We start from the raw sequence: 23459 nt of genomic DNA on the forward strand, positions 1-23459 counted from the left end.
CCCCGCCCCCCTTGTCAGGGGTTTGGGAACAACAGGAAAGCACTATATACAGTATTTCAAAACCAGTTCTGGCTGTTGTTGTGGGTTTAGAAAAACATGGGGAACATGGTAAAAATTTGTATTATAATAACCAGCCCCAAAAGTTGTCATGTTTGGTAAAAACGGAAAGGACGGTAATATCAGTTTACAGATGACCCCGTTGGCTGTTTGTGGTTCATAACAACGTGGAAGCGGGAAAGTTTTTTAAATTTTAAAACCATGCCCCAACGTTTTCATGGTTTGTTAAAAAGGAAAGCACGGATAAAACATATTTACAGATGACCTGTTCTGGCTGTTGTTGTGGTTCAGTAACAACATGGAAACAGGAAAAATTTTTTTTAAATAACCATGCCCCAACGTTTTCATGGTTTGGTAACAACAGGAAGAGCACGGTTATATAATATTACAGATTCCATTTTTGGCTGTTTTGTGGTTTGTAACAACATGGAACCAAAGGGAAAGTTTAGTATTTTAACAACCACCCCAACGTTGTCTGGTTTGGAACAACAGAAGACACGGTATAAATCATATTTCAGATGACCATTCTCTGTTTTTTGGTTCTAACAACATGGAAATGGGAAAGTTTAGTATTATAAAAACCCTGCCCCAACTGTTGTCATGGTTTTTAAAAAACGAAAGAGCACGGGATAAATTTCAGAGCCATTTTTGGTGTTGTTTTTCAAACAACATGGAACGGAAGTTTTGTACAAAAACCATCCCCAACTTTGCATGGGTTTTTAACAACAGGAAAGCAATGGGATATTCAATTACAGATGACCATTTCCCCCTTTGTTGTGGGTTTAGTAACAAATGGAAGCTGGGAAATTTTATAAAAATAACCTCCCCCCAAATTTGTCTGGTTTGGAAAAACAGGAAGAAACACGGAAATTATATTTCAGATGACCATGTTCTGGGTGTTGTTTTGGTTCATAAAAACAGTGGGAAAATGGGAAAGTTTTTATTATAGATAAAAACCCTCCCCAACTGTTTTCTGGGTTTTGGGAAAACAGAAGACACGGATATACATTTTTACAGATACCATTTCGGTGTTGTTGTTTCATAAAAAAAAATGGGAAAATTTTAGTATTAAAAATTTAAACCCTGCCCCCAAATTTTCATTTTGGTAACAACAGGAAAGGGACGGTAATATCATATTACAGTACCATTTTTGGCTGTGTTGTGGTTCAGTAATAACATGGAAACAGGAAAAATGAGTATTATAGATACCCTGCCCCCAAATGGTCGTGTTTTTGTAACAACAGGAAGACACGGTATATATCATATAAAATGCCCCTTTTTTGGCGTTTTTGTGGTTCAGTACAACGGGGAGCAGGTAAAATAGGTACTTTAATAAACCCTTCCCCCAACTTTTTCAGGCTTAGAAAAAAGGGAAAAGATGGTATAAACTTATTTAAAATGCCCTTTTTTGGTGTTTTCGTAACAATGTGGGTCACGGAAATATGATACATGGATACCATGCCGTTACTTTGGTATGGGTTTTGGGAAAAACAAAAAGGTATTAAACATTTTAAAAAGATACCCCTGTTCTCTGTTTTGGGCTCGAAAAACAAATGCTGGGTGACGGTAAATTGAGTAATAAAATAACCCTCCCAACTGTTATCATGTTGGAACAAAAGACGGGCAGGGTTTTTAAATCAGATTAAAGATGAAAGTTCTGGGGTTGTTTTTCGATTAATAGTATACAAAAAAAACCCTAATTTGTTATGTTTTGGTAAAAACGGAAGAGCATGGAAAATTCATTTTACAAAAACATTTCGGCTGTTATTTTTCGATAACAACTGCTGGGTGCGGAAAAATAGTACTATAATAACCCTGCCCTTTCCCGTACCATTTTTGGGAACAAAAACGAGCAGGTTTATATCTATTACAGAGAAAAAGTTTGGTGTTGTTGTTTTCATAAATAAAGTATTTTCAAAACCGCCAACCCGTTTTTTGGGGTTTACAACAGGAAACATGGGAAATTTTTCTAAAGATAAACCATTTGGGTGTTTTTGGGTTTAGAAAAAAAACGTGGGACATGGGAAAAAAGAGTACTTTAGATAAAAATGCTCCAACGTTTTTCATGGGTTTGGTAACAGCAGGGAAAACAGGGATATATCAAAAACAATAAACCCTTTTCTGTTGTCGTGGCTCATAACAACGGCCCAGGCCCCGGTTTGAGTATTATAATAACCCTCCCTAACGTTATCATGGGGGAAAAAAGGAGAGCCTGGGTTTATTTCATATTACAAAGAATTTCTGGTGTTTTGTGGCTCGATAACAATGCGGGTCACGGGAAATTTTTGAAAACAAAGAAACCATGCCGAACTTTTTTCAGGTTTGGTAACAAAAGGCGGGATGTTTTTATCAATAAAAAGTAACCTGTCTGGCGTTGCGGGGCCATAACAACTCGGATCCGTAAAATTATTTTTAGAAACCTCCTTAACTTTTTCAGGGTTTTAAAAAAAACGACATGTTTATATCAAATTACAAGAATATTTTTTAGTGTTTTTCTTTTTTATATAAAGAGTACTACAGATAAAAACCCCCCAACTTTGTCGGTTTGGAACAAAAAGGACGACAGGTTTATATCATATTCGATAACCCTTCGGCTGTTTTTTTGGTTTATAAAAAATGGAACTTGGTAAATATAGAACTAAGAAACCATCCGCAACTTTTTTCATGGGTTTTAAAAACAAAAGCATGGTAAAAACAGATAAAAATGACCATTTCTGGCTGGTTGTTTCATAACAAAAGGGGACATGGTTTAAATTATGAGTCTTTAATAACAGGCCCCAAACATTATCATGGTTTAGAACAAAGGAAGACGGTATAAAAAGTAAACGAGACCATATTTGGGTTCTTTCTTTTCGATAACAACCGGATCACGGAAATAGAGTACTATAATAACCAGCCCTTTTTTTTTTCATGGTTTTTGGGATCGACGAAGAACCGGGATTTCATATTATAATAACCAGTTTGGATTTTTTTTTTTTTGGTTCAGTAACAACTTGGATCACGGGAAAAGTATACATAGAAAACCATGCCCAAACTTTTTCATTGTAACAACTTTAAAATGATATATAGTACTTAGGGAAAAGAGGTTTTCATCATACTATATTAAAATGACCCAAATTGGGGGTTTTGGGACAAAAGATTAGTACGGTTATTTGATACTTAAAACCCAAACCCCATTTTTGTCATTTTGGTAACAACAGGGAAAACATGGGAATACATATTCCAAAAAAACCATGTTCGGCGTTTTTTTTGGGGTTTTAACAACAGTGGGAGCATGTAAAATAGTACACAGTAACCCTTTCCCAACTTTTAATGGTTTGGTATGAAACAGAAGGAACAGGTATGTATCGTATTACAGGGAACCATTTTTGGGGTTTTTTTTTTCAGTAAAAACAGTGGGAGCATGGTAAATATATACTAAAAACCCTTTCCCCAAATTTTTTGGTTTTGGGAACAATAGGGGGGAGCATATTATATCATATTACGTGGCCATTTACTTTGTTGTGGTTCGGAACAACCTGGGCATTATATTAAAAACTATAGTAACCCAGCTCCACTTTTTCTTGTTTGGAAAAACATCACACAGGTTTTTAATTTTGAAAGACGATGCCCACTGTTAACACAACCTGACAAAATTGGTGCCTAATTTTCTTTAACTGAAAACATCCCGGGTGTTGGAAACCGGGCCCTACAGCAATCAGAGATGTTTACTATTCTGAAAAAACAATGCGCTAAAATTTTTTTCAAACAACCATGAGAATATTTTGGGGGCCCGAGTTTTAAGTAGAACAGACTATTCTGGGTGTTGGGGACCAAACAGACAACATTGCCCTGTTTATCATGTACTAAAATAACGATTTTCAATGTTTAACAAAACCTGATAACATTTTGGCCTGGTTGCTAAGTCCTGGGACAAAACCCTGCTCTAGCTGTTGTTACACAACCACGACAACAATTGGGGCCTGGTTACTTTTAGTACTGAAGGAAACCATGCTCTATCTGTTGTTACTGGTCAATGACAACAGGGGGAGCATGTTTATCTATTGTACTGATACAGAACATGCTTTAGCTGTTGCTACCGGACAATGACAACAGACGGAGCAGGTTTATTGTACTGATACAAACCATGCTCTAGCTGTTGTTACACAACCACGACAATAGTTGGGACCTGGTTATCTAAATACTGATACAGATCATGCTGTAGCTGTTGTTACCGGACCATGACAAAGCCGGAGAATGTTTATATATAGTACTGATACATAACATGCTCCAGCTGTTGTAACGCAACCTTGACAATTGTTGGGGCTTGTTTATCTATAGTACTAATACAGACCATGCTCTACCTGTTCTTACACAACCATGAGAACAGTTGGGGCCAGGTTATCTTAAGCAATGATACAGACCATGCTCCGTCTATTGGTTCCGGACAATGACAACAGTCAGAACATGTTAACCTAGAGTACGGATACAGACCGTGCTGTAGCTTTTGTAACACAACCATGACAACAGTTGGGGTCTGGTTATCTAAAGTAATGATGCAGACCATTTTGTACCTGTTGTAACACAACCATGACAATAATTGGGGTCTGGGTATCTAAAGTACTGATACAGACCATGATGTAGCTGTTGTAACACAACCATGACAAAAGTTTGGGCATGGTTATCTAAAGTACTGATACAGACAATGTTCCAGCTGTTGTAACACAATCATGAAAGCAGCTAGGACATGGTTATATTTAGTACAGATACAGATCATGCTCTAGCTGTTGTTACACAACCATGACAACAGTTGGGGCCTTGTTATCTATAGTACTGATACAAACCATGCTCTATCTGTTGCAACCGAACCACGACAACAGCTGGAGCATTTCTATTTATTGTGCTGATTTATACTATAATCCAGCTGTTGTAACACAACCATGAAAACAGTTGGGGCCTGGTTATCTATAGTACTGATACAGACCATGCTCTTGCTGTTGTTACCGGTCAGTGACAACAGCCGCAACATGTTTATCTGTTGTAATGATATAGACTATGCTCTAGCTGTTGCTACCGCTACCGGTCAATGACAACAGCCGGAGCAGGTTTATCTATTGTACTGATACAGACCATGCTCTAGCTGTTTTAACACAACCATAAAAAAGTTTGGTCGTTGGTATCTATAGTACTAATACAGACCATGCTCTAGCCTTTGTTATACAACCATGACAACAGTTGAGGCCTTGTTATCTATAGTACTTATACACACCATGTTCTAACTGTTGTTACACAACCATGACAACAGTTGGGGCCTGGTTATCTATAGTACTTGTACAGACCTACTTTAGCTGTTGTTACCGGACCATGACACCAGTTGGAGCCTTTTAATCTGTATTTATGATACAGATCTTGCTCTGACCATGACAACAGTGGGTGTATGGCTAAAGTAATTTCAAAACAGTACAAATAACGTTTGTAGAAAAAAATGATGCAAATATGATCAAATTCTGTACAATTAACTTTTGTGTATACCATTCGATATAGCACTAATATTTCAAATGGTGCGTGTCGTAGAAAGAATTGTCAGACCTTATCTTCATATATGTGTCAAATATTGAAGTAGCCATTTCAATGTATGTTGCCACAAAAAGTAAACTTATGATACCGTGGTTTTGCCTCGTAAATGGCTTATAGGCTGCTCCATGAGGGATATGTCACTGGGTGAGAAAAATGTACAGCGTGACCAGGACTCGAACCCGGGGCCTTTCGCTTACAGGACGAACTCTTTTGACAGAGCTACCCGATCCCTTACACATTTTATCCACTTCAAACATAGTTTGAATTTTAGAGAACGGCATTCATTTTTCGCGTTAGTTATCACAAGGGCAGTGACTGTGAAAGGCTGCAATAACTCTAAAAGGGATATGTAAGAATTAGATTCAGGAAATACGTGCTTCCTCTGAAGTGCATGTCTAACTAACAATTTTAACTTGAAAGCAATGATGTCTACAAAAGGAAACACTAAGTTACAGGGAGTATTGTTGCATATGTTTTATATTGAAACATTATTTTAACTGTTCTGCTGGCGATTTTTTTTATTTGTATGTCTGTCTATTTGCTTTACATGAATTAGATATTTTGAACCATACCTCAAAACTTTCTATTTCAAGATAATTAATTATTTTGAACAAAATTGCATTAAACGTTGCAGTTTCATGGGGTAAGTGTTACCTATGTATATAAGAAAAAATATACGAATTCAAATTGCACTAACCAGTTCCAGTTAAATGAAACTATACATCGTTATTTCATCCGCAGACGTGCCCAGTTGATGGTTTTCAAGGTCACATAAACGGAAATAAATGAGACATATCAGGCTTATAATCATTTTGTTGTATGTTACATAACGTTGACAACCCTGCTAAGTCATACTGTACAGTAGGATAGGTCACAATATGGAACTTAAATGATACATATTGGAATTTCTGACATCTATAAAAAGTAACTAATTGACGCATGCGCATTTTGCAACCATGCGCGGCCTGTTGTCTTATCTCTCTCCCGGTGGAATCAGTCTGTACTTTATGCTGTTTGGGACAATAGTCAAATAATATGGACTAGCAACACAGCAACGTCTTTTCGTGCTGCCCGCGCCAAGGGAAATCACTCTTGCTGTGTTCCGGGTTCAGGCGATCGCCCCGTAGGCCGTACCAGACCGTACGCGGGCACAACACTCCTCCCCGTCCTACTGAAAGGAGGTAGTCCCTACACCATGGAATAGACCATGGTGTCTTAGACCATGGAAGTATACCATGGTCTCTTACTCATTAATATGAGATGTTCATGGGTTTAACCAGTACTAGTATTTTGTCACTTCAGCCAGCCACAATACCACCGCTACCGGCAACCATGGATCTCCGCATCCATAGTGCACCAGGATCAGCCCCTATGGCTTAAACAGACTCAGTTCTTCTATAGATATTCAATGCTATCATAAGAACTGTTCCTACTCAAAGAATGGTCAGCAGCCGAACACTTACCATAAAACAACCTTTAGTCAAACAGGCGGCTGACCCTTACCTCACACGGTCGCCTCTGCCTGAGCTTTGCCTAACAGACGGGGCCTAGGTAACCTTACTGCTAGTCCGAGCAGAGCTCAAGTCTCCTCTGTGACAGGGCCTTGCGGTGCCTGCCCTATCCTAGTAAAACTGTGTGAGGTCATACGTTCCTCGTCAAGGGTATCTTGGACGAGGCTCCACCGGACTAATCTGTTTCTTAGTCCGATGTACCAAAGAAGGAAGGCTATGATGGAGTTCAATAGCTTCCTCCTTTAGACTTTTCAGCATACCAAGATGTATGCCATGACCTTAGTCACTCTAACATCAAACGCAATCTAACAGAAGAAATTGTTCCTTGTTTCACTGATTTGACTCAGCTGCTTGACTGGCACGAAACAGATCGGACCATGCCGGATCTGTCCTACCTCGTTACCAATCCAAAACAAATAGCAACTCTAATCCTGTTTCCACTTATCACCCAGCTCCATTACTGAGAACCACCAACTACACAGTCCAGTTTTATCCCTCAGAGCTCCTTGATCCGGTACCGAGATCAAACTCTGAAGGCTTAACCAGAGACCCTTTGTAGAGTCAGAGGTACCTGTCGTACCCTTAGGCCCGGCAAGTCCTTTTAGTTTGTCCTTTCCGGGGGATAGGACCTTGGACTGTGAACTTGGTCGTCCTACAGTAGGCACTGAACCCAACTGTCCAGACGTGACTGTATTACCGAGGCACTAAACAGCCTCAGTCTCTACCCTCTTTGTGGTCACCATGTTCATGTTTACAACAGCATCTTTAAACATATCTACCACAAAGGAGCTTACTCCCTCAGAGTAGTCTTAATGCATACCAGCACCGAAAATTACTTCATCTGGTAGTCTACTTTTCTCAGAAGGGCCATCCCGCATCTGAGACTACTATTGCAAGGACTGACTTGCCACTCTTACCCTCGGTGTAATCTGTGGTTCCATCGTGGTACCCGTAGACATAGACCCATGCCGTTGTTGGTCTCAGGTTCCCCGGATGCCCTGTGATGTAAACACCAGGTAACCCCTTTACCAACGGCACTGCGTCGTCTACATCAAGATACCCGTAGATAGTCGTACCCATGCCCTTGTTGGTCCTAGGTCCCTCAAATAATCTATGATGTAAGCTTCGGTGTCCCCTATGACCAACGGCACTGCGTCGTCTACAAGGTTAAAGGACCCCCAACTATCGTTGTCTTCTTAACAGTAATTACACCTACCACAAGGTAACTGCTCCAGTCGTGTCCCAGCATGATACTCTTTGCAATGCCTCCAACCGGTATTCAAGACATTGCCTTAGCTTTATCATGCTCACGACCTACCCCGTGCTGCAGCACAATATTCAACCGAGACAGCTCCTCCGGCCACCGTCTCACCAGTTGACCTTGAGGCTCTTGGAACCCCATGAACCACCTCAAACTTGAGTAGTCATTCCGTACAATAAAGTCTACCAAATAAGAACATAACTACCATAATTACCATATGCGACCTTCTCCTTGCCGCCCTGGACCTATGAAACCAATGCATTGTTCAAATTATTCAATGCATTGGTGTCAAGTATCAACTTATCTATCCCCATCGGCAAGGCTAACCCAGGCGGTTGCATCAGAGCCTCTTATCAAAACTTCAAAAGCTCTGACCCACTCTCCCCGCCACATAAACCGAAGTTTGCCTGTCAAAGCATAAAACAGATTCTGCTTTTATAAAGCCTCTATGGTAGTTCACCAGATTCACCTCTACTGGATCTGACTGTCATGACTTCTTCAAATTTAAGCTCTAATTGCTTAAGTGCCTCCATGACAGTCCTAATATGCCCCTTGTGTGCTACCGGCCATTTCTCCCACTGCAAAAACATGTTCCTCTTCATCGCACCATTCCTACTCTTCGAACAACTTAGGTTGGTGCTTTGACATACCAGTTATAGCCATGTGTGCCTGTTGGTATTTAAGGACTACCTGCTTGGCCTGTTGGATACTCATAGGATCAAGCATAAACACATAATTGCCTGCATCCTTATCTAACAGGCCCTGACAGAAACGACTTATGACTTGATTAGTCTCAAATGAATCTGGCAGGCCTCTGAACGCTCTTGCTGCAAGTGTCAAAAGCCGGTCTGCAAAATCATCTAACGACTGGCAAGCCTGCTGAAATTGCAACTGAGCCGCAGCTGGAAACTCGTGCTCGCCAAACCGCACCTCAAGCTTACTATGTAAACTCTGGTAGGAGTTCACCTCACCACTATAATGTATCAGTACGTAATATTAGTCCATAGCTTTGCCAGTAAGATACCAGCACAAGCCCTCAAATTTCTCAGCATCTGACCATCCGCATGCCTCAGCATATCTGGTAAACTTTAAATCAAAAGCTTCCCAGCTGCCCTTACCGTCAAATGTGAAATGCTTTTGCAAAGAACTTAATTTCTTTGCCAGCTGACTATAGTTGGCTCCAACTCCCCCATCTAATGATGGCTTACTTGAATTGGCATTACCATCATCACCAAAAGGAGTGCTACCTTCACCAAGGTTGAAATTCAGTTTCGTTTCTGATAACGATACCTTATTCCCGCCCGATGCTGGTGTCCCAAGGAATTCAGCTGGAGTTTTCAATAATGGCCTGTGCATACCAGAAGATACAGCATGCATTCTGGGTCTAGGGGTGATCAAGTCCCCAGGCCTAGCTAGAGTATTTCCGGTCTTAACATGTGACCAAGCACAGGGCTCTTTTCTAGCCTCAGTCTCCTTATCACTGTCCTGAAGTGGCCATAGTTTATTCTGGGTAAAATCAATTCGACCCAGCTAAGACTCTGTTAATTTCTTATGACACAACACGGACAGGACTTCCGGGGTTATGTTCCCCGTCGCCTCACGCACCGACAAAATTGCACTGGCCATCTTTGTATTAATGCCAGGTATCATTCTCAATTGCTCAAGGGTAGCAAAATTAATTGGAACCACTTGTGCACTAATACCAGATGTAACTGACTTACCTTCTGGACTCTTTTGTTGTGACATCTTTGATAAAAATCAAAACAACAACGACAAAATTAGAAATAAATCTAATTATTTCAATTCCAGAATGACCCAAAAAATTTCTTTTAAGGATCCTTAAACTTCAACCAAGGTATACTACAATGCCAACTATAAGGATTTCCGATGGTATTTAAATCCCAACAAACTGTCTGGAAATGTCGAATAATTTTTCAATTATTCGAATAATTTTTTAATTATTCAATCTATAACGCTTAAATAAGTACCTTAGACCCAAGAACGTAATCGACTAAATTCAATTACGCCTCACCCGGTCCCTTTTCCAACACAAGTCACAACCGTTTTTAGACTGTCAAGTTGGCCAAGCCTAAAAATAGATGTTTGGTAGATCTAGCGATTTATTGGTCAGCGAAATATGGGCTCTAAATGAACCGCTGCCACCAATATTGTAACTGTGCGAAACTTACCAGGCGGAATCAGTCTGTACTTTATGCTGTTTGGGACAATAGCCAGATAATATGGACTAGCAACACCAGCAACGTCTTTTCGTGCTGCCCGCGCCAAGGGAAATCACTCTTGTTGTGTTCCGGGTTTAAGCTACCGGCCCGTAGGCCGTACCAGACCGTACGCAGGCACTACAGTTCTACTTCCGGCGGTATTCGATTGCGTAAATCGGCTTTAGTACTATGTCTACTAATTGTTGATCATGATATATGTGTTTTAGGTCAGTTATTTGCAGGTAAAACGGTACAGGTCGCTCAAGGTGTGCATTTTGGGTCATTTTTGTTTGAAAAATTAAGTGTCCAGCAACCGTCGTTTTACTCGTTTTATAAAAAAAGAAACAACGGAATCTGCAAACTGAAAATGTCACATAGTGAAATGCTAAGTGTATGCAATACATCCGCTCAACACTTCCCTGGAATTTTTCAAAATTGGATTTTTTATGATTTTTTTCCAACTGGTATCAGCGCAGATTTGTGGAATTTTTAAATATTGTATAGCTCGGGTTATCTTTATTCCCCTGATAATAAAATGCAATGTAACAATAAATCTTAAGCATAGGTGCTGGCTGTAAACAATATATGAGCCGCGCCGTGAGAAAACCAACATAGTGCGTTTACGACCAGCATGGATTCTGACTAGGATCCATGCTGTTCGCTAACGGTTTCCCTAATTGCAATAGGCTTTGGAAGCGAACAGCATGGATCCTGAACAGACTGCATGGGTGCGCAGACTGGTCTGGATCCATGCTAGTCGCAAAGCCACTATGTTGGTTTTCTCATGGCGTGGCTCATATGCACATTATCGACATAGATTAAATTACAAGCAGGCGATTTTTAACAAGAATGGAAATTGTCTCATGATCTTGTTTATACCACAATAACATTGAGACTTAAATATACATTTATGTCTATTAATATCATTTTACACTAAAACCAGACACAATACATCAAAGACAAATGATTTAAATGCTAAGACATCACACATCACGCGGATGCAACCAGATACAAACCAGTACACTTGTCGATTTCCGCTACTGACAATATATGATACTCGGGTATAATTCGCACATAATTTCAAAGCTTGCGATTTATTCAATTTTTTTTTTGTTTCACCATTGTCCATACATAACATCTATAAGTTTTAAGATAAAATTAATTCGTTAGTTGATACTAGTTATGTTTTAATACACATTCTAGCACGATCCGATTCATTTTCCTGTTAAACAAAGAAGGCAGAAAACAGTGAATTATACAGCAAATCACTGTTCTGACGTCACAAATATTACGTCATGGCGTCAAACGGCATAGCGGCGCGCTGGAAAAGAAACCGATTGAAAACGAGTAAATTTTTAATGAATGTCGTCAAGGATCATAGGCGTAGGAGCAGGGGGGGGGGGTGGGGGCAGCGGGGGCTAGGCCCCCACCCCCTAAAGCTAGGAGAGGGGGGGGGTGGCAAACTATAGTATACTTGCAGTCTAATATAACATTTACTTAGCAGCATATAATTCTTTTCAACCTGATTTCTGATTTGCATTTGGCCTTCCCTTGTATTCTGACTTGTCTCTTTCCGTAGTGCGAGTACTGAAATCTGTACGCGCCACGCCAAGGATTGTTTGATTACATTTTATAAAAATAATATATCATTGAGCGCAGTCAATACAGTTCCGGCTTGAGCGTCTGCAAAATCTATGTAGGCCTAACCTGTTTACGCATGTAAACGTTATGTATTTTTTTGTTTTTCATTGTCCATTCAAGGGAAATGATATTTCCACAACTTGATATCACAATTAGACAAATGCAGCGCTAATTGATTGTATGTCCAGGACTTCAACAGAAGAATGTAAAAAATGGCACACTTAATTAGAACAATACATAATATGACTGATTAAGACAGTTCAGTGCCTAGTCATATGTGTATCATTAGAATAACTCAATGATTGCTAAAACATAGAGGCTTGAGGGGGCCTATGGCCCATTTGGCCCCTGTACAAGGCTTTGAGGCTTTGACATGAATAATACACCAGGGACCCCCCCCCCCCCCCCGCTATACGAAAAGGTTTGCCCCCCCCCCCCCCCCATGAGGATGTACTTAAAAATCCTTGGTAACGTGTTAAAATTGAAGTAATATTATCTCATTTAGTGATTCGCTCTTAAATAAATCATTGTTTGTCGTTTTTGGTTGCCACACAGAAAAAAAGTATTTGCACATACATTTTCAAATCGAAAAGGAAATAAAAGAAACATGTTGGCGTGGTTTACGAATTTCTGTAACTGATTTGGGGTCCTTTGTTACTCATGCATACAACAAGAACCGGCGGAAGATATCGAAAAATTTGCTTCAATATATTCACACAACAAAGACGAATACATATGGCTCTACATGTATAAGGACGTCACTGTCTCTGGGATTTTAATCCCTCAGTGATTTTCATCCCCTATTAAGTATGTGTTTGTGCTTCATCATTCAATACAAGTAATATTCTAGAAATATTCTAACATAAGGTTTTCAGAAATATCACAAATTCAGTTTGATAACATGCGAAAACATCAGTTAAATTAAATTTTAAATGAACATAGCGAAATATACTGTTTATTATTTCTACAGCATGTATATGCAAAAAAAAAATAAAGTTATAATATCAAGAAGCGTTCATTTACTATGGAGCCCCTAAAGTGACATTTACATATTACATTCATTTTTTTAATTTCGTATTCAGGAAAGATTGTTGTGTGTTTTTGCCCTCGTGAAATTATCGAGCCCATCGTGCATAAATACTCTTTTGCAATAAGTTATTTCTTAATTAAAGCACAGAACGCAACTGAACACAATAACAGCCGAGTCTATGTTATGAATTGTGCAAAACCTCGCGTCCCCAAACGCCGGTTTAAGTGTAAAAAATGTAAAATTTATGAACATGGAGTCAAAGGAGTGGAACATTTTTAAATGACTGACAATTTGATTAATGTGTGTGTGTTTTTTTTCGGGGGGGGGGGGGGGGGGGGGGGGGGGGGGGGGGCGTGGGTAGTACATAAGGGTGCGGTTTGGTGAGCACGCTGCCAGCTGCGGCTCAGTTGCAATTTCAGCAGGCTTGCCAGTAGTTAGATGATTTTGCAGGCCGGCTTTTGACACTTGCAGCAAGAGCGTTCAGAGGCCTGCCAGATTCATTTGTGACTAATCAAGTCATAAGTCGTTTCTGTCAGGGCCTGTTAGATAAGGATTCAGGCAATCATGTGTTTATGCTTGATCCTATGAGTATCCAACAGGCCAAGCAGGTAGTCCTTAAATACCAACAGGCACACATGGCTATAATTGGTATGTCAAAGCACCAACCTAAGTTGTTCGCAGAGTAGATGGAAACGTTCAGTAAAATTACTTTTATCATAGAATTGTGAAGTTAACTTGGTAACAAGGACATCACGCGCTTTTGAAACCTACTTCTGTGTCAAAACGTAAACATAATTCATCCTTTAACGTTTAAATTAAAAAGAGCAAGAGTGGACGACGTACTCAATATTTGTTAAGTATTGACCTCTACATGTTTTCTGCATGTAATAATTGCATTACTCGAGTAACTGTTTCCCGGTAAGCCGTCAGAGCCTCGTTGCCATCTAAACAGTTACTCTCTAACGAGATATTTTCATCCGCACCTCCAACCAGAGAAGGATTCTCTTAACATTATATATATATGTTACTATAAAAAGTAACATAAAGCCGTTGAAAACGATCATTACGGCCGCCTTCCACGGACCTATAATGTCGCTGTGTGCCTCACGGGCAATGATCGTAATAGCCCCAGGTAACCGGAATGTCGTTAACTTCTGTTGTAATTTTGTAGAGGCACTGCAATAGTTGGCACTATCAACATATCTGTCGGTATCTTTCCACTGGAAGTTGCGATAAAATAAATTCTGGTTGTTTCCAAGTATCGAACCTCATTTGAATTTGAATGGATGTAGCTGTCTTCAGTAGCACATTGGAAGAAAATTGTAAGGATGTCGTCTGTTTGCGTGTGATGTCATTGTAGGTATGTAGAGTCGCCGCTTGCTGCTTAACCTGGGTATTACCTGAAATTGGTGTTGAATACATAGTACCGTTTTGTGTCTGTTTTGTACTGCCTGTATTTTGACAAATACTTGTATGATGTCTCCTTTGACAATATCTACACTGTTTCTGCGATTTGCATTTCGACACTTGATGTGTACCAAACCAAGCGAAGCAGAGGCGTTTATTTCTAACAACTGTCATTCTTGGTGTGTAATCAGTTATAACGTTACAGTCATTTGCTAAATGTGTGTTACTTGAGCAAAAACACATACCTTTGGGTTACCGGGGCGCTGATCTTGTTGGTGCGAATGTTGATGCTGCTAAGTATCTTTCCTGTCTTTATACCGCTGAAATCCTTGTTTCGGACCGGAACTTGTTAAGAGTGACATTGTAGGCTATCGGTGTTTTCTAATATGCTATGGCTGTTGATCTGACCTGCTTCCATAACGTTAATTTCCTCGTAAATTGCTTTGCGAAGTTCGTTTAACTGAAGATTACATTCCTTATATTCTCGTGCCAAGGGTTTTTGTATTTGATTTTCGATAACTTGCTTTGGCTGTCTCTCAGTGAACGTAATTTGCCTAATTTCAATGTTGCTTTTGTCACGGCACCAATATGTGGGACATAGCGGGTCAACTATATAAAAACGCACATCTGGTTCATATGAATCTATTATTCAAACTAAAGATGTTTACATAATCAGGAAGTGACGTCAATGACGCAAAAACGTAATACATATAAATAGCGTTAAACGTTGTGATACATAAATGTACGTTATTTCCGACAATTATACACAATATGTATATATACATGGTTGTAACGAGAGACTAAATTTTACCGAGGCAATTGAGTATGCGCATTCGTTCGTGGTTGTAAGGTAAATATGAATAGTAAGGCAAAGCGCTGACAGGGGTTTGTTAGGAGGGATGTGTCCCACCCTCCCCATAAGGAGTGTATGTGGGGGCTCCCAAAGAGAAAAAGATATATAATATTACCCTTTTCACTCCGTGATCTACCCGGGGTATATTTCTTTTTAAATATTAATTTATGGTTCGTTTGTAATGTGTCTCTCTTGCGATGGAGGTTTGGATGTAACACAGGACTTGATTTTTGGGAGGAGTATGTATAATATTCTTCTTGATGGAGCTCTTGTTTATCTCATACGAGTAAAATTAAATGTAAAAGTGTTCAAACAATGTTCCCTACAATCAAAGATCCGTCTAATATCGCTGTCATGCTGAGAAGGACATTAGTTTTCTATGAAAGAAGTTCTTCCTCCATACAATGGCAAGGATGTTGCTAAAAAGACTGGATATCAGTATAAATCACCACAGACATAATAGCAGAATGCGTTTTAATAAATTGTTTGCGACGTAAAATCAAAATAAACCTTCATTAGGTTGAAATGTCGCGAAGTGCGAGAGAAATTTGTAATATTTACTCTACTAACCTAAAACCTAGCTTACATTTTTTTTTTTGATAAGCTTATAATTAGCTTTGTTCGACAGTATTACTCATAGATTGGCTATTCAGCTTTGCCTCTCTCCAAATTTGGGAGTTGCTTTTTGATTTGCACACGGCACTAGTTTTTTCTAGAAAAGAGAACAGATATATTCGGTATTTAGGCCAGACAACATCTAAAATTTTACAGAGATTTTAATATAGGAAATTCAAAGATATTTGTTACAAAAGAGGAATAAACTGTAGAAAACTAACATTGTTGTTCAAAAATTAATTTAACTGTTTCTAGCGTAGCGAAAAGGAAAAATAGTCACGGGTCGCTACATTAATTGGTCCCGCGAGCCGGATGAGGATTAAAGGACACCAGCAGGATTATGAGAAATTTCGATCTGGACATTTGTTTAACGCATTCATTGCAATTTGGAGTAAAGATTCGATCTGCAGACAAACGATTGACTAAATTCTTAACAAATGTGTTGAAGATGGAATAAAAGAAAGAAAAAAGGAGTAAACTGTAAAAAGGAAAATAAAATTGGGCTTGTGAACGAAAAATGCTGGAGTAAATTAAGGGTTATGTGCTGCTGTTTGATAGGAAAGTAAAACGAAAAAGAGTCAGCAAAAATTGAAAGAAAAATTGTTAGATTTATGCAAAGGTTCAAATTTATCAGACACACAGCGTTAGGCGTTGCCCAGACAGGTTAAAGTAAAGAGTCGTGTGCAAAATTCATGAATTGAATTCCAGTGATATCTTGTTAGCTGAAACACGAGTGTGCCAGTGCAAAAATAATTAGGTGTTGAAATCGGAGACAATATAATCTACAGAGCAGTGATAAAAGGTCGTTAAAGCATAATTGCTGATGAAAGTTTCCATTTGAAATAATCAGGCTAAATGCTGTAACAATTATGTGATAAATGCGAGAACTTAAAGGTCGGTGGAAAGGGTCGTCTCAAAAGTAAAGATGAAAAACGGAAAATAAACATATTTAAACGATAAAGAAAGTTTGAAATGTTAAAAAAGTGATGATATGGTTGAATGAATTGTAATTGTGACTAAACAAATATGGAAAAGCAAAAAGACGGCCAGGAGGCGATTAGTGCGATGTCGTCAAATTCGAATTTACGATATCTGAAAAGCGTGAGGACACGGTTTCGAAATACGTTGAAGGAAGAGGTTGGGAAAGCTGCATCATTGTTAACTTCGGAATCTGAGGAATACGAGTTAGATGAAAAAATAAGCAGTGCTTCGTCATGTAATGATGTATGGAAAAGATTAGCTTATACCGAGAAAAGGTAGAAAATCAGAGCGAAAAACTAGTCACATCGATGGGGGAAAGTGAAGAAATTGAGGTGATTGTGGATGATGACTGTAGTTTGTGTTTCCGTGCAATGGACATTTATCTAGAACTAAAGAATTTCTTGAGCAAACTTTATAAGTTAAAGGACAAATTAGAAGAAAAAACACATGAAGAGTCAGACACTCATCTGTTAATTCAACTACAGCAAAATATGCAACAATTAATGTCTTCACAAATGAAGCAACAAGAATTTACAAACAGAAAAGAAGCTGAAAAATTGTCATCAGTTAAGCTACCGAAAATAGATATGATATCTTTCGCCGGTGATAAAACTAAGTGGACTGAATTTTGGGACTGTTTCCAGAGTGCGGTACACAACAATAAAATGATATCAAACATTGAAAAGTTTACCTATCTGAAGAGCAAATTATTCGGTGAAGCAGGAAGGGCGATTGCTGGATAAGCCCTGTCGAGCGAAAACTATAACGTAGCAATAGACATTATGAAGAAAAGATTTGGCAATTCACAAGAAATAATTGATCTTCACTACAAGCGACTTATAAACATTCCGTCGGCTACAAACAAAGTTAGCAGTTTGAGATATTTGATAGACAATGTCGATAAACATTTTAGAAGTCTGGAAAGTCTCGATCAAAACGTCAACCAAGACATTATTGTGTCGATCATAAAGTCGAAAATACCTGAAGATGTGTTACTGCAACTTGAAATCATGAAAGATGTCGACGAAAAGTGGACAGTTAGAACTATAAGCAAACGGTTAAATGACTATATTGTAGCGCGTGAAAGGGCAGTAAAGGACACGAACTGTACCGACATTAGACAACGACGCTCAGCTACGATGTAATATGAAAGGAAAGAGCGAAGCTTTGGACCGGGAATGAGAAATCGTACGTCTGAATCTACACCAAAACATACGACAGAAGCGTTTGTAGCGGGAGAAAATAGAGCAATTACGCAAGCATTTACGAAAGCGTGTAGATACTGCAACGGCGAGCACTGGAGCGATGAATGTAAAAGGTATAAAACAATTGATGAAAGGAAAAAACGGTTGAAAGGATGCTGTTATAAATGTTTGAAAGATAATCATAAAGCAAAGGACTGTAAAAGCACAAGAATTTGTACGTACTGCAAGAAAGTGAACGTACATCACAGAAGTTTATGTGACAAAAGATTTCAAATTAATCAAAATCTTGAAAGCGCAAATTTGTCCAATGAAGTGGAAAATGTTGAAAATACGGAAAGCGAAAATAAAACATTAGAAAACGAAGAAACAGGACTTCTATCTTACAATGAAAATGTATTAATGCAAACAGCATTTACAGAAATAACAAATGCAAGAAATAGGCAAAGTGAACATGTAAAACTTATGCTTGACTGTGGAAGTCACCGAACATATGTTTCACAAAGTTTAGCAGATCGTTTGAACCTGGAGGTAAATGGAGAGCAAAGCATTCATCTTATAACATTTGGTAGCAGAAATAAAAAGGTTATACAAACAAAATCAACGAAGATCGATATTAAACTTCAAAACGGAGAGTACATGACACTGACTGCAAATATTGTACCTAACATCACTGGAACTATCAGTAGAAAGGCGGTTAGACTGAAATCACAGTCTAAGTTTGACAGTCTTACAAAGGATCTTATATTAGCGGACAATATCCCCACCCAAAATGAAACTGAAACACTTGATTTGCTTATTGGTAATGACTATTATCTGGACATTGTGCAGACTGAAAAAATCGAAGTTCAGCAAGGACTCTACCTATTAGCGACAAAATTTTGCTGGATGCTTTCAGGGAGAACAGAAGTTACTGATGAATATGATTCTAGTGACATGAACATGTTGATTCTAAACTATGGAAATAACGTAACAAAAACAAATGTATTCACAAAGGCGGACAGTGTAGTTCCAACAAAACCAGATATCGAAGACTTTTGGAATGTTGAATCTATTGGAATAACTACTGAAAGGGAAAACACAGATGATCAAATTGTTATGCAACATTTCAAAGATACACTTAAGCGCGAGGACGGGCGATATCAGGTTACATGGTCCTGGAAACGAGATATTGATGAATTGCCGGAAAATCGTGGATTGGCATTAGGGAGACTGAAATCATTAGTTACTCGAATCGAAAGACAACCTGAACTGAAACAGCAATACGACGATGTAATTCAAGACCAGCGTGCAAAGGGCGTTATTGAAAAAGTTGACAAATGTGCAGAGTACGGATATAAACATTATATCCCACACCATGTAGTTATCACACCAACGAAAAGTACAACCAAACTTCGAGTTGTTTATGATGCATCAGCGAAGACAAGAGCTGACAACAAAAGTCTGAATGAATGCTTATACAGAGGCCCTGTCAAGCTACATGACCTCTGTGGAATTTTAATGCGGTTTAGATTACACAAAATTGGTATAGTTGCCGATATAGAGAAGGCATTTCTGCAAGTGGGATTACAACCTTTAGAAAGAGACGTTACCAGATTTCTGTGGCTCAAGGACATCAATACATCAATCGTAAATGAAGACAATATACAAGAATTTCGCTTTGCAAGGGTGCCGTTTGGCGTAATTTCGAGTCCATTTCTACTGGGTGCCACTATCGAATGCCATCTGGATTCATAGGAAAGTGAGATTTCAGAAAAACTGAAAAATGATATATACGTGGACAATGTTATTACTGGAACCGAAACCGAGACTGAAGCCATTAAGTTTTACGAAACATCAAAATCGATCTTTAAAGATGCATCAATGAACTTACGTGAATGGACTACAAACAGTAAATCCGTGAATGCTTCCATACCTACTGAAGATAGGTCAGGGTGTGAAAAGACAAAGGTGCTAGGACACTATTGGAATATTAAAGATGACACATTTTCTATCAAAGCTCCGATCTTGTTACCTGAAACGTCACAGATTACAAAACGAACAGTGCTAAAACAGATAGCTTCAGTGTATGACCCTCTAGGTCTTTTCTGTCCGATTTTGCTTCGGGGGAAGATACTTCTACAGTCATTGTGGAGTAAACATTGTGACTGGGATGATGAACTTGAAAATAGTGACATTCTGTCATGGAAATCGATCAAAGAAGATTTTGTAAATATCCCAAATTCTCAAATTCCAAGACATGTTGGATTACAAGTTGTCGATGAAAATACAAAAGTACAAAACAGATTGGTTTGCTTCTGCGATGCTTCAAAATATGCATATGCGTGTTGCATTTATCTTATTCAAGGAGATAAAAATGTAACAAAAGGGAACCTTGTATTCGCAAAGTCAAGATTAGCTCCTATAAAACAAAATATGACGATTCCAAGATTAGAATTACTGGCGATGGTCATAGGAGTTCGTTGCACTGAATTTGTGAGAAAAGAGCTGAAATTAGAAATAGAAGAAACTTACTTGTTTACGGACTCGCAGTGTGCATTGAAATGGACAGAAACAGAAAAGGCGTTACCCGTATTTATCAAAAACAGAGTTAAAGAAATAAAAAGTCACGGTGACATTTCGTTTAAATACGTATCTACAAAGGAAAATCCAGCAGACGTAGCAAGTAGAGGAGTTACAATGGATCAGCTACAAAACAGTCATCAGGTGGCATGGTCCTAGTTGGTTATCAAAACCTAAAAACGAATGGAAAATTGACGAAAAATTTGTGATAGCGGAATCAAAATTTGAAAATACTGAGCAAGATGTAGAAACGAAGAAAAATGAACCATTGTTAAATCTGAAGAGGCGCCTGCTTTAGGTTCAGACAATTATTCTCCATGCGGAATTAAAAGTGAAAAGTACTCATCTGCAATCAAGCTGTTCAGAGTTACAGCCCTTGTCTTACGTTTTATCAAAAGGATAAAGAAACAGAAATGTGAAACTGAATCGATTTTAAGTGATGAATTGTTACATGCCGAAAATTTGTGGATATTGCAATTTACAGAGAAAGTGCTATCAAGATGTGTACGAGTCGATAACAAACGGTAAAAAATGTACCATAAAGCAACAGCTTGGAGTATTCATAGATAAAAATGGTCTGCTTAGATGCAGAGGCAGGCTTGAAAACGCAAATATTAGCGATGCAGCCAGATATCCTATCCTTTTACCAAAGAAAGATCATTTTACACGTTTAATCATAGAACGCGCTCATAAACAGCAACTTCATAGTGGATTATCTCAAACGTTGAGTGCTGTGCGATATAAATTCTGGATTCCCAGTGGGCGTGCTACTGTGCGCAGTGTGATACGACAATGCATACTGTGTCGGAAAATCGAGGGCGGTGCGTACAAGATGCCGCCAATGCCCCCGTTTCCAAAGGGACGTGTTACAGAGGCGGTCGCGTTTGAAAGGACAGGTCTCGATTATCTGGGACCCCTCTACATAAAAACCTCTGGGGAATATAGAAAGGTATGGGTCTGCCTATTCACTTGTTTAGTAACTCGTGCAGTACATTTGGAGACAGTACACGATACGTCAACAGAAGAGTTCCTATTAGCGTTATTCATTGCGCAACGGGGATCACCAATGGAAATAAACAGTGACAACGCAAAACAGTTCAAGTTAGCCAGTGACACAATACATTTAATCTGGCAAAACACTATCAAAAGCGATGACGTGCAAACGTATGTATCAAATCATGGAATAAAATGGAATTTTATTGTCGAGCGAGCCCCCTGGTATGGAGGTTACTGGGAAAGACTTGTGGGACTTGTTAAACGATCATTACGCAAATCTCTAGGACGTAGATCATTGACTGATATTCAGTTACAGACTGTTATCAAAGAAATAGAAAGTGTCATCAATTCTAGACCACTTTTATATGTGGACGATGATATAAATTCTAACATTACGTTAACACCAGGACATTTTCTGACACTGAACCCACGTACGGGCATACCTGAAGCGGATTACGATGATAATGATCCAGATTGCGAACCATACGAAAGTTCAACGAAAAAATTGTTAAAACTGTGGAATAAGGGACAAAAACTTTTGAATAATTTTTGGGAAATTTGGAAAAAAGAGTACCTCATAAGCCTTCGTGAAAGGACTCAGTCGGAATTAAAATCACACAGAGTGCAGTCAAGTTTTAAACCTAGTGTTGGCGACGTAGTTCTGATTAAAGACGATTTGCCACGAGGATTATCGAAAATGGGAAAGGTGATTAAACTAATAATGTCGAATGATGGACAATACCGATCAGCCAAAGTAAATTTGTCAAATGGTAGAACAATTGGTAGAACACTAAACCATTTATATCCAGTCGAGGTATCCGATGACCATTATTCAGCGGAACAAACAAAATTATCAAAACCAGTACTAAAAACACCAAAACAGACAGAACAAACGCGTCCCAAACGAAAAACAGCGACTATGTCAAGAAAAAGAATACAGGAATTAATTGCTAATAAACTGATTAGTTAATAATAAAGTTAGTGAATGTTGACTGGGATTATAATATGAAATAAGGCAAAGCCTCAAAGCGAGCTCAAAGAAATCGGATTTATCTAAAAATATTATGCATCATTTATTTGTCACAAAGAAACTATACACTAGTCACAAGAACTCAGGAGAACCTATTCACTGAAAAAGTCTACATTTAGTGTCACCATACCTATAACAGTGAATATCATACGTTGCAAAATTTATGGGAAGCCGGTGTCACGATGACGTCATTACCGCGTTCCCGTTTCTTTTGGCTTATTATGACATTTTTTCCATTTTCTGGCCGATGCTTGGTCTTTTAAATGAAAACAATATTTTTTTCAAACAACTGGAAATCATTTTTTTCATTATTGTTAAGTGATGAATAATTTTTAGCAATTGAATGAAGTTCTGTATTCACTCCGGAAAGAAGTACTTCCTGTGAGCACCAGTCCGCTAGGGTGCGCTTTTTTAAAACTTCCGACGAAACTTTTCAAATCCATCACCAAGTGTGAAAGTATACTTGCGTTACCGTAAAGCTCGATTCTCGAGCAGGCCCTTCGGGCCTGCTCTTCGAGCTCGCTATAAGATGCTTGAA

The 23459-nt window shown here is 38.8% G+C and overlaps 3 protein-coding genes across 3 annotated transcripts; all 3 read left to right on the forward strand.

Moving 5' to 3' along the window:
* The first annotated feature begins 17439 nt into the window (after positions 1–17439).
* Positions 17440–17874, forward strand: LOC123555848 (uncharacterized). The gene has a single exon (XM_045346436.2). The coding sequence runs from the start codon at positions 17440–17442 to the stop codon at positions 17872–17874; it is 435 nt and encodes a 144-aa protein (XP_045202371.2).
* A 435-nt stretch (positions 17875–18309) lies between these two features.
* LOC123555849 (uncharacterized) lies at positions 18310–20070 on the forward strand. The gene has a single exon (XM_045346437.2). It carries the CDS (start codon positions 18310–18312, stop codon positions 20068–20070), a length of 1761 nt encoding a protein of 586 aa, XP_045202372.2.
* Positions 20071–21346: 1276 nt separating this feature from the next.
* LOC128558271 (uncharacterized) lies at positions 21347–22861 on the forward strand. The gene has a single exon (XM_053547172.1). It carries the CDS (start codon positions 21347–21349, stop codon positions 22859–22861), a length of 1515 nt encoding a protein of 504 aa, XP_053403147.1.
* The last annotated feature ends 598 nt before the right edge of the window (positions 22862–23459 follow it).

Source organism: Mercenaria mercenaria, chromosome 7, assembly GCF_021730395.1.
Source record: "Mercenaria mercenaria strain notata chromosome 7, MADL_Memer_1, whole genome shotgun sequence".
NCBI classification, from domain to species: Eukaryota; Metazoa; Mollusca; class Bivalvia; order Venerida; family Veneridae; genus Mercenaria; species Mercenaria mercenaria.

Excerpts from the sequence above, each read along its gene's own strand:
- LOC123555848 (XM_045346436.2), top strand. The coding sequence starts at position 17,440 with ATGGGGGAAAGTGAAGAAATTGAGGTGATTGTGGATGATGACTGTAGT.
- LOC123555849 (XM_045346437.2), top strand. The coding sequence starts at position 18,310 with ATGAGAAATCGTACGTCTGAATCTACACCAAAACATACGACAGAAGCG.
- LOC128558271 (XM_053547172.1), top strand. The coding sequence starts at position 21,347 with ATGCCGAAAATTTGTGGATATTGCAATTTACAGAGAAAGTGCTATCAA.